The sequence below is a fragment of the Lacerta agilis genome, chromosome 2, assembly GCF_009819535.1.
Source record: "Lacerta agilis isolate rLacAgi1 chromosome 2, rLacAgi1.pri, whole genome shotgun sequence".
NCBI lineage: Eukaryota > Metazoa > Chordata > Lepidosauria > Squamata > Lacertidae > Lacerta > Lacerta agilis.
In genome coordinates, this window is record NC_046313.1 from 21,273,080 (window position 1) to 21,285,637 (window position 12,558).

At 40.7% G+C, this 12,558-nt stretch overlaps 1 protein-coding gene across 1 annotated transcript in view; it reads left to right on the forward strand.

Moving 5' to 3' along the window:
• Positions 1 to 12,558, forward strand: part of CEP112 (centrosomal protein 112) — a 203,614-nt gene that overhangs the window by 152,511 nt on the left and 38,545 nt on the right. Inside the window, 2 exon segments of the mRNA XM_033138892.1 lie at positions 4,130 to 4,192; positions 7,625 to 7,774. Coding sequence (XP_032994783.1) covers positions 4,130 to 4,192; positions 7,625 to 7,774 — 213 coding nt within the window.

The window sequence follows — 12,558 nt, forward strand, 5'->3', positions numbered from 1 at the left end:
CGAACTGCATACCTGTAGCAGCTTTTCATCACTGGTAGAACGACAAGTACATCAGTTACACATCTCCCCACAACACTGGCAAACCTGCTTAAACACTTGCCCCTGTATTTAACTCATGAAACTTGATTTTAAAATGTTCAGGCCTTATTGATGTCAATAGAATGTTCTTCCAAGGAAGCATGGGTATTACCAGAGCCTAATGGAAGTGAGAGCTGGACCATAAGGAAGACTGATCGCCAAAAAATTGATGCTTTTGAATTATGGTGCTGGAGGAGACTCTTGAGAATCCCATGGACTGCAAAAAGATCAAACTTACCCATCCTTAAAGAAATCAGCCCTGAGTGCTCACTGGAAGGACAGATCCTGAAGTTGAGGCTCCAGTACTTTGGTCACCTCATGAGAAGAGAAGAATCCCTAGAAAAGACCCTGATGTTGGGAAAGATGGAGGGCACAAGGAGAAGGGGACGACAGAGGATGAGATGGTTGGACAGTGTTCTCGAAGCGACTAGCATGAGTTTGGCCAAACTGCGGGAGGCAGTGAAAGATAGGCGTGCCTGGCATGCTCTGGTCCATGGGGTCACGAAGAGTCGGACACGACTGAACAACAACAACAATCGGATAAAATGGAAATCTTTCAGAAACAAGGTTTAAAATATAAGGGGAATTTGACTATTTAAAAACAAAAAGTAGGATCAGATATGATCTAGTTCTACCATGACTTACACAATTTCATTTTCTCAATTAACAAGTTCAACCAGATGTAAAATAGCAGTTTCATAAGGCACTTGAAACTGGTAGTAGAGACTATTAGGCTCCGTGGCTCCCTCTAATAAGAAATGAGTTGGAACACAATGAATACTGCTTGGCTTTCCAGCAGACTTATCTTTCCTTCTCATTCTTGGTTCTGAAATAGAATATATGTCAAAACTGTAGTTACCATTTAATACATAAGTAGCTTTTGGGTTGCATACCAAATAGCTTTTGGTGTGTAGGCCAAAGTTCTACAACAGTGCAGAAAATGCACAGAATGCAGAATTGCATCTCTGCTTTCATTTAAAAAAACCAAGTTTCTAGCCCATGTGGTTGCAAAGATATGCTGAAGAAATATAGGCAATTCTTGTGGTAAAACAACAACGCTAAAGGGGAAGCAAAGATTTCCAATAGTCTAGGGTGGGGCTTACCCTGCATAGCTGCTGTCCCTCCCCATCACTCTTCAAACTAGAATGAATCATGGGGTGATAATGCAAATTTGTTTGCTAGCAGAGTTTGCAGAATTGAATTACTTCGGCAAATTATTTCGTTCAGAATGTACACAGCGTTAGTCAGAGAAAGTTGCATACAAACAAAATACTAAAACAGGAGTTGTAGCAGGTTTGTCTTCCATGGCAGGAGGTATGCATTCAGCTGAGTATCACTTCTTTTTGAGAGTTCTACAAAGTTCTAAAACTGCTCTGGGGATTGGGATTGTTACAGATACTAGCCAATTAGTGCTATGCACAGTAGGTTTCTACTACACACTCACAAGACTTGTTTTCTGTTAGCTGGTCGCTGCAGAGCATTGCTTGTCTGATCAGAATGCCATGTGTGTAATTCCAGAGTGGCCTCATCACACAAATAATTTTTTTCATTTGCTGACACCATAGTTTCCCCCTATATAAGAAGAAGGCCCTCAAAATGTATTCCTGTTTACACAGTTCTGCCTTTGAGCTCCCAGGCTCGAGCCTGGGGTATTTATTTACGTGCAACAATATATATTATGCCCTCATGGGGCCTACAAGACAGCTCGTAACACCAATTACAACAATATAAGATCCATATTACAATACAGACTAAGCAAAAAAAACCAACAACTAGAAGCCAAATATAAAAATCATAGAGATGAGGAGAGAAACCAAACAAAAATAGTTTTAGCAACACTCAAGAGCTCCCTAGCTATGAACTCTTTATCTTTGTAGGCAGGGTACAGAACAGGTGCCAGTTTTCACAAATTTGGTGGCAGTGTTGTGTTGAATGATCATTACTGCCTTTGCGGTGTAATGCCATCTGTACTGCTGTTGTCTCTGGTCAAACTGGTTTGGGGTGGGGTTTTGTGTGTGTGTGTGTGTGTGTGTGTGTGTCCCCATGTTTTCTCAGTGAATGCTTACTGTCATGGGTAGCAAACTTTACATGAACATGAATGCTGTGGGTGGTCTAGAAGGGTTTGGTGCTGCACCATTCCCAAAGCTAAACTGCTTGTGGATTGGGTTGGTGACCATTGGGAACACTTAAGAGTGTGATACAAGTGCAGTGGTACCTCGGTTTTTGAGCATCTCAGAAGCCAAACGTTCTGGTTTTCGAATGCTGAAAACCCGGAAGTAAATGCTTCCATTTTCAAGCGTGCCTCGGAAGTCAAATGGCTTCCGCTGCCTTTCTTCCAGTTTTTTCCATTGACTTCTCAGACCGCCCTTTGCGCCACGGTTGTCGAACGTTTCGGAAGTCAAACGGTATTCCTGGGCATCACTGTATAACAAAAACGATTCCATCAGTTTCCCCCCTAAGCTGGTTGCAGTCTTAATCTGGTTAGTTTTGCATCTCTTTTTGAATACTAGAAGGACTGGGAGGAGTATTATTGTACTTTTATATTTGTTGGAGGCTGGGTTGGAGTGGCTGGGGCAACCCAGCCAGGTGGGCAGAGTATTCTTATTCTTATTATGTCAAAGCCACTAGGCTTCAGTCCTCAAAGCAACACTCCTCATCCACTGTTAGATTTCTATAATTTCTGTATAGAGCTAGTCCCACCTCAGCTGCAAGCTGTACATCTTTTTCACTGCTCCACAAAAAAGAAAAAGGAAAAAAATGTAAAAATGCACAGAGTCTCAGTATATACATGACCCAGTTTTACTCTGCCCAGTGTTGAAGAGACTTTTTGGGCCCTAACTCTGCCCTTGATCACCTGTGGGTGGTCTGCAGTACCTGCACAGTGTTCTTTTGGCATCAGAGGAGTTCATAGCTGGCACAGGCCAAGTTATTTTCTTTTTTATATTTAGTTCAGAGAGAAGTTAATTCTGACCCACAGCTGCAGAATTGAGCTCTAAAGTGAGCTCATAGCTTTAGCCACAGAGTCAGTTCTTTTCACTGCTTGCTTTTTCTAATGCTTTTCTCGAAACTCAGTGGGCGTTGTCCAGAGCTTCTTGTCCCCTTTCATAAAAACATTCCACATCAGCACAATGATTGTCTGTGGTGTGCTGCGCCGAGTGCCTGCCTGCTCCGTAAGGGAACAGAGGAGCCCATGCATCAGAGCTGTTGGAGCACAGCCACTATGCTGTGTCACCTACAAACATTTTCTTAGAACATATGGCTCTGCATTCTGTATCCAGAAAAAATGAGAACACTGAGTAAATTACTTGTGTGTAATTAGTTCTGAGAGGTGTCTTTTTGGAACCGGTTATTAAAAGACATTTTTATTTCAAAATTGTGGCCCAAGTAGACTGGGAGAAAGGGGAGAAAATTTACATGGTATTTTTTGCGTGTGTGTGGTGAATTTCAGGAACGCCACCCTCTCAATTGCATGTGATATCAAAAGCAGCAAAGAGCCCTCTTTCCAGATTGCTTTTGGGCTTATGAATATGATATGAAAGATAAGCAAGGGGGGTTTACTTCAATGGCCACCAGCTTTCAGTAAAAAAGGTGTAAGAATATGACAAAAGGAACTTGCAGGCATCAGCTGGCATACAAAATCATAGTACCCTCACAGCCTCCAGTGGAGCTTATGGGTTTTTTCCTTTCCTTTTTTCTTCTCACAGAGATGAAGTCATCCTGATAAACTCTGTCCCCCCCCCCCCGTCTTTTTTTAATCCACAGTCCTTTATGTTTCTCTAATAATTGGCAGCAGAGGTACTATTCTCCTCCCCCCCCCCCCGCCTTTCAAGTGATGAATAGTTGGCCATAGATCAAAGACAAGCCCTAGCGGTTTTTTGGCTGCCACAAAAGGGCGTTGGAATTGGCAGAGATCCCAGCTGCTTAGTGATAGGCATGTAGACGAGGTGCCAGGCAATAGGGGTCAGTGGCAAAATGTCTGTACACGTTCTTCATCTGAGATAATCTGGTTTCCTTTTTTTTGTATGTGTGTGTGTATGTGTGTGTATTTCAGGCCAACAGCAGGTTGAAGCAGATTGAAAAGGAATACAGTCAGAAGTTTGCCAAATCTTCACAGGTAGGAAACATCAAAATAAAACAAAAAACCCTACTTTTACAAAACTTAGGTTTTTGTTATTGGGTTGCTGTTTTTCCCTTTTCTTTCAGTTTTGAAAATGAAAATAGAAGTAAGGCAGACTTTCTTCTGTTCTTGCAGTGTTAGTATTTAACTGTAACTCCAGTTGTTCCCTTTCCCTTTTGTACTTTGTTGATGAATACTTTTTGCATTTTTGGGGGGAGAGTAAGTGGATCAATGCTCTGCTCTATATCACTCAGGAAATGCTCATATAGCTTCCTTGCTGGGTTGATACAGGAAATGGGTGAACCAGGAACTATTGTGACCTGGTTTGCTTTATGCATGAACTGATTAGAAATTCAAAGGTGGTTGCTTGAAATATAATCTTATATATGATCCAAAGTAGCCTAGATGCTACTGAATCATAAAACATGTTTAGGGTTACTCTCATTTTCCTACTCATTGAAATACTGCCCCTCAGTGAGGCCAAACTTAGATTCACAAAATGTTTAGGGGTATGCATCCCCCCGCATCCCCCCAGAAAAAAGCACTGATCCTACCTACCCACTTCTCTAATAGGAGCTATAGCAAGAAAAGAGAGCCTTGGGAGGAATTCTGCCTAAAACACTGCTAATACTCCTAACTCCAAAGCTTGGCATGAAAATGGTGCAGCAATAAGAACCTAACTTGGCTGAACTGGCAGTCTGTAGGACTGACTTAATGATCCACAAGCAGGAACTTCTCTAGCTTTGTGCTGAAACAGCTGGCTGGAGTCCTTCCTGGGCAGCAGATTTTCATCAACCCTTTTTTTTTTGGAGCAAATCCACTGACTGGGAAGAATATCAGTCTGTCATTGTAAGCAGTGGGTCTTGTTCTGGGGAACTGGGCAGTGTTCTTGGTGATATCTGTTCAGAAATATTTCAGCAAAGCAAGTTACTCCACGACATGGAAATGGAGCACCTACTGAGAGCCAAAAAGCAAGATCCAAATAATTTTATAAATAAATTAATCAGTGACTGCCCCAAGGATGAGATTCAAACTGTACAAGCAGTTTCTATACATAGCCTGGAGAACGAGTGGACATATTCTTAGCCTGTGTGTTTCTATTTTCTTTTAATCTGAGGAGGCTGTTGTAGGGGTTTGTACATGTATCCCAGCCTTTTAGGTCACATTTTTGGCACAGAGGCCAAATTAAAATATTGGACTTCATCTTTAATTCTGAATGTCTTCACTTCTTGTGGGATTTGCATCAGCCTCACGCTGTCATTTGAACAAAGTTTTCGTAATGTAATGTTAATAATAGGTCACTTGTAACTTTCATGTGGTCGGGCTGCTGACAACATCAGCCTAATCTAACACTCTCTGGCCTCTTGGAACATTTGCTTTTTAACACCCACACACAAAAAATAGATTCCAAGAAATTCTCTCTGAAGTTTGGGCAAAATAAACAATTACATTTTTCTGCCCTGAGATTTACTGCCCAAAGCATTTCCTTGTCTATCCGCTGCTTTCAAAAATTTCTTAATACATTATTAAAACATCACAGCTTTTTAACCCAGAAGAACTTTAGAGTCCCATCCAGGTATTCTCACCCTGTGTTCTCTCTGCAATTTTATCTTAATTAAGCGAATAATTTAAAATTACTTGAGCTGGAATCTTTAACGTATATTTCCATGGACGCTTTTGGTGGATTTGGGTATGCTTTTTTAGAGCATCCCAACTTCACAAGCTGAATGACTAGTCTAACGTTGTATGCATCTGCACTGTTGAATTAGTGATTTAGTCCCAGAACATTGGGTAAGTAGGTAGCTGCACATACACATTTTTTTTCTGCCCAACATGCCATTTATTTAGGACAGAAAGGCAGTCATAAGATGATTGTACCTTGGTGTATTCAGCTACACATGTGCTCCTTTCAAGAAAGCATTTCCCAGATGCGTTCCCTTATTAAATACATTTTCATATCAGTGCTTTACTAGGGACAACTGTTTCCTTTTAATTATCCTTGTTGTTGTAAAGCTGACAAAACGTTGGTGCTAAACAGTCTATATATCATCGTTTATTGTTATTATTATTAATATTATGAGTTACTCAGATGCCTCTGGGCAATTTGATATTTTTAAAATTCCATTATGAACAGATGCAACTGGAGAATAAGTATGACAATATAAACAGCAGATTGTATCATCTGATGTAACAAAGCAGAAATGGAGGTTGAGGGAAGTCAACGGGGGGGGGGAATTGGAAAATGAATGTTTAGTAATGATGATGGATATTTGTTGCAAGAAAGAAAATCAATAAAAATTATTTATAAAAAGAGAGAGAATAAGTATGACAAAAACAGCTGCAATAAAACAAATCAACAAGCTAACAACAATAAAATCCCCTGCTCAAGCATGTGCACAGTCTACCTCGTCACAATATTGCCTCGTTTTTGTGCCCAACTTGGGACCAGAGTTCTCTAGTGCAAACAAGAATTTTTATATATCGGTGACTGACTGTCATTGCTGCCTGAAACTTGGGATGTTTTCTCAGAACTTGGCCCAGTGGAGTCTAGTGAGGTTTACTCTGAAGTGGCTGTGCTGAAGGCAGTGGCCTTAGATAGAAGACAAGTGTTACGACAAACATGCATGCAGACTTTTGTGAGACTCTCATTCAAAACTTGCCAAATCATAGTAGGAACTAACTGCTGTGTTAGATTAATTTCATAAACTAAACGTGATATGTCATGGACCAGGGTCTAAAGGTTCACACACATACACACACACACACCCAAAAACACCCCACCCCTGACACAATTCTCTGCACATGTGTAGGGAATTTCCAGGGTCCGATTCAGATCACAGCTTTTGCAGCCCCTACAAAACTGCTTCCCTTCCGCACATCAAGATACCTCCCTGAGCATAAACTGCAATTGACTGCAGCTTCTCCAAGCTGGCAAATGCAACTTCAAGAAAGTTGGCAAATGCCAACTAAACCAAAGTATCCAATGTTTATCGTTTATATTGTAATTGTCATTCTCTGGGGGTTAGCTCAGAATGTCATGAATCATTGCTACATATCCTAATGTGCAAGAATATTTCAGACGATTGATTTTACAAAATCATTGCAGCGAAGTGGAAAATTGGAAACCCTTATTTCCCATGTTTTCTCATAACAAATGTGCTTTGTTCTGGTGAGTAAATTATTGGGGAATTTTATAGTGGAAAATTTTTCATATATTTTTATGTTCAGCAATTTTATGCCATTCTGGGTCTTGCTATATTTCTTTTCTCTGTGTGGAATGTTATGCTTGCTAGTGTGTAATATGTTAATTTAAACTATTTAGTTTTCACAGTTGAGTTTGCTAACTCATTTTTTTTGTCAAGTGTAAATACATGCAAAACATAAACTTCTTACTATTGTAGAAGTTTTAGCATGCTGTTTTCTTTTTAGATCATAGCTGAACTTAAGACAACCATTTCCTCTCTGACAGAGGAAAACAACCAGAAGCAGCTTGCTGCAGAAAGGCGTCTGCAGGATGTTTTACAAAAGTTTGAAGATGAGAAGAAGCAGCTGATTAGAGATAATGACAGAGCAATCAAGGTAATCTTGGGCTTTGAGTCAATGATGCTACCAGCTGTTTGAGCATAATTAAAAGTTTTGAAAGCATTGACTGTGGCTGCATGAATGCATGTAGCATTCATGTTCTTATAGCGCTCAACAGTATCATTCACTGGACTTGAACTGTGATACATTCATTGACTGGTTTTTCTGTGGGAAATAAGTGGAGAGAAATTTACTGTAGTAATTTTTTTTTTAATAACAACAGTAAACCTTTAGGTATGCGATAGCATTTTTTGAAAGTATTGCTGGAACTTTAGGGTGGGATTCAAAGTAGCTTTATAGAGACTGCTTCGTAAGCATAAACATTTGTGCTTGCCTGATGGAAATATCTCCCTCCTCCTCCCCTCTCATGTTGTTCTTGGAGTACTCCTGACTTCCCCAGAGCTGATTGGGGGACGCAGAGAAAGGAGATGGGGAAAGCCCCACTGCAATAAATTCTGCTATTGCAAAGACAGCCCTTAGTGTAAAATATTTCCATGTTAATACATATACAGGAAAGCACTCAACCAGACCTGGTAAATTGACCCTTCTGATAAAGTTAGTGCCACGTTGCTTTGTGGTTCCTTTCCAAGTCAACAACTATAAAAATAGGCATTATCTGAGGCCATTGTCCATCCATTTGAAGCCTCTTAAGAATGATAGAGGTGGGCTGTTTTAGCAATAGACAACACAAGCATGAATAGTGTCATCCTCGGTAACTGCCCCATAACTGCAGTACTCTTCCTTGGGAGCCTCGCCTGCCTTAAGGAACATCTTTTCAGAGCAGTGTAATGCCATTTGTTTTGGCTTGGTTTTAGGGGGCCCGTCAGTTTGGAGCTTCGGTTTTGGATTTAGAAATACTATCTGTTCAGCAGATTTTAATTTGCCACTTTACATGTTTATAAATTTGTTTTCACTTACTAACATATGACCAGTCTCTGGGACTGAGTGGGCTAGAAATACGAATGAATAATGTCAGAATTTTCTAATTCTTTAAAAGAGCACTCATATTCTTGGTGTCACAGTGATATATATGCACGTAAGTAGATGGACTCACTTTTGTGACTGTTTGTAGGCTTGGGCCAGTTGGCCTTTTTGTTTTGCATCGACTTTCTCCATGCTGTCTCTGTCCATTAGATGTTGTTTCAAAAGAGTTTGTGTGCACCCAGATTGGTTTATTTTCCAGCTATTTTGCATTATTTGTTCTCCTACGAGCTATTTCAGTATAATGGGGGTGCTTCAATTGGTATTTCTCCTAATTGGTATGTAGCAAAGATTCAGTCCCAACCCCCCATATAACTCAGAGTGTACAGATACCAAGGGGGGGGGGAGTGCCTCTGAACAAGGGGAGAATCATGCAACAGAAAGATGTATTCTAAGCATTGTAAGTTAAAACTACCAGAATGAGCCAGGGTAATCTTAATTGTAAAGATGCCATAAGTGCTTGAGGACCATATTACATTCTTCAAATTGACATCCCTGCACATGCTTTCTTGAATAGAAATGTACTGTGGTTACATTTAACTGCAAAACAAGGACTGCATTAAGTGTTACGTTTTGGCCAGGTTCGCACATAATGGTAAGTTCAGAGTTAAACAAAGTATGGCTTACCAGCAATGAGAAAACTGTTCAAATGGCGTCCACGTGAGAACCAGTTCTCATGTCAAGAACATTTGTCGCTTGTTGATTCCTGATTGCTTGCACATTCTTGATAAGCCATACTTTGTTTAACTATGGCTTCCTGTTATATGCAGACTTAGCCGTTGTGACAGAAATCTTCCACTATGCTACTTTCATTATTATTGCCCACTTTTTATATTTCTAACAGTATTTCTAACAGTATTTCAACATGTGTAAGGTGAGGATGAGACTTAACTTGATTTTCTCTGGTTTCTAAGGATCATGCTTAGAGAAGCAGCAACACATTTTCTTGTTCCTGATATTTCAGTCGGTGTGAAATCATTTCTTAAAGTGTTTTCCTCCAGGCAAATATGGTGAATGAAAGGTTAATCTCTGAGGGGCTACCCTTGCAAACCATTCACAATGTGAGTTTCAAAGGAGGAGAAGCATCAGCCTTCATTACTAGACAAGATTGTGATTTGTATCATTTCGTAATTTTAGGAAATATAATGGCCCTCTTAAAAGCATCTTTCACCCAAAAGAAAACGAATTATCCTCCAAAAACCTATTAGAATGTGGAGAGATGATGCTCCTCTTCTTATACAAAGTGCTATAATGTTTATATTCATCTGTTCAGTAAAAGGGAAGCTTTTTTTAGTTTCCATGTTTGCATTGATTTCATGAATTAGATTTAGGGATTGCATCTTATTAAGAATGGGCTGCTCACATTGAAAAACATAAAACAGGACTTGGTGGAAAAAATCAACAACATGGCAGCTCAACTTTCCTGGAAGTGACTGTAATGCATCTAGAAACTGCTTACCATACCTTTGAGGGTGGCATCTTGGCCCTCTGGGGCCTGGGTGGAATCTGCCAGCTTATTGTCACTCCCATTGTGGCAGGTAAGTTCACTGGGGCCCAAATGGTCTTGCTGCTCTTCCTCATAGTACAGGTGGGATTCATGTGCTCAGGAATGTCGGTAGAGAGAGAATAGGATCCTAAATCAGCTGGTAAGAGCAATGGCAAGTGGAAAAGGTGTCTGCTTTTTAGCACTTAGTAGTGCTTTTTAGACTGATTGAACCATGTCATTTTCTAGATTCTCACCTTACTGCTTCAGTCCTATATTCGGCCGCTCGCACTGAAAATTTCTTGATCATGAGTGGCAGCAGCTGTGAACCAGGTGGATTTGTGAATTGACAGCAACATAATGCTATTTGTTAGAGGATGAAGTATGCTCTCTAACTGGGTGAGGGTTTGTACGAAGAGCTAATCTATTGAGGTAATATTTCTACTATGAGGATTGGGGGAAAGGTGATTTAAAAATACCTTCACCTTGGCTATGACCTTGCTGGCTTCCTGTTAGAGAATGAAAGCTCTCATGCTTCTCAGTGATCAGACGTGTTGCCATGCATGAGAACTACCAATCCCTTGAAAAGATCCTGGAATATTAACCTGGTCATCTCAGTACCAGCCCCCCCCCCCCCGATAATAACCCACTCCCAGATACAGGTTCTGTAACAAACAAAGAAAAGAAAGAAAGAAAGAAAGAAAGAAAGAAAGAAAAGGTGACACCTGGCATGAGCTGGGCTTTTTGTGCCTTTCTTAGGCACTTCTCTCCATACAAAACTGGATTTGGATGGGAAAAGGCAGCATTGTCTCAAACACGCTCCATGACCTTTCTCTGCAGACTTGTTTGTTCTGCTACCTCAAGCTGGAAAGCAGACAGATGCTACAAAGCAGCCATGTGGAATCTAGACAAACCATTTCTGTTCAGCCTAGTACTTGATCTAGCACTATTAAGACCCGCCTGAAACCACAGTCTCCTGATCCTTGATGCTGTAATCAATATCATTTTGCAATGTGCCCAGGATGCTGGACATGTTTTTGCATTGTCTTTTTTGTATACTGCTTAGAGATGCTTAAATATTAAGTGTTTTAGAAATGCTTTTAAATAAACAAAATAAAACAATACCTACCCCATAGATCTTGTAGAACTTGAACTCATACTACATTTTCTGCCAAAAACTTTAATGCTCAAATCAGTTGTGGTACATAAGGGTTCGTGGCTAAATAAGCTAAGACACTGATGCAATGAACAATACGCCCCATTGGCTCTTGTTACAAGGGAATGCCGTTATAAGGGTATAACTTCAGCACAGCAAGTAGGATGTTCCTTTGGACTGGGCTAGCAAATGGATATTCCTTCCGGAGAGATGGTCCCAAGCTCTCTGCTTGTGCTGGGTCTGGCATCTCCATGGCCTAGGCAACTGAGGAAGTGTTAGCAGCATCTCCAAGCCACATGGAGTGGACTCCTCCTGAGAGGATTGGCTAGAGGTAGGCTCTGGTGGCACCAGAAATGGTGCTGGGACAGGAGGCAAGGAGGGCAGAGGAGCTGGGGCCAACAGCATCTGGCTGATATGAGAGGGGACAGGGTGGATCTGCCATGGGAACCCTCCCTGGGATCCAAGCCCTCATTTGTAATGTCCCTCAGGGTGACTCTGCTGTGTTTTGAGGCCTGGACATTGCCCATCCTCTGCTTCCCAGGTTCATCAGTGGGCAACTCCTCCCACCCTTTGTCCTGCTCTGACCGGCCTCTCCACAACATTTCAGGGCTCATGGCAGACTTGCGAAATAAATTTAAATTGAAGTTAATTTTTAAATAACGTCAGGTGCCATTTTTCATTCAACAATAATTGTGGAAAATGTTTCATTTTGTCCAACATGGTACATTCCCAAAATAATGGAACAGTTCACCCAATTGTTTACTGTTCTAGTTTTCTTTTTAGACAAGTAAGATGAAATTATGAAAGATGAACAGAAATGGGTTCCCAGGGACAGAAAGTAATACATGAAACAACTTTAAATGTGTTATGGAGAAGGCAGCTTTTAGAATGAATTTAATAGTGGGCTCCTAAGAATCAAGCATCATTCAGGGTGATCCTAGCCTCAAAAATCTGGGGCATCACAAAAAAGGCAGTTTAAAAAACCAGGATTCCACCTCTTCCAACCAAGTATCAACAAAATAGCCTGTACAAAAGCCTGTGTAGGCTTTCCAATTGTCAGGCTTTGTTCTGCTTCCAGAGACTTTCTGGAATTCTGCCTTTTTCCTTTTCTCTTCTGGAACAGCATTGACTTGGAGTCTCTTCCAGCAGTGTAGGTGGAAA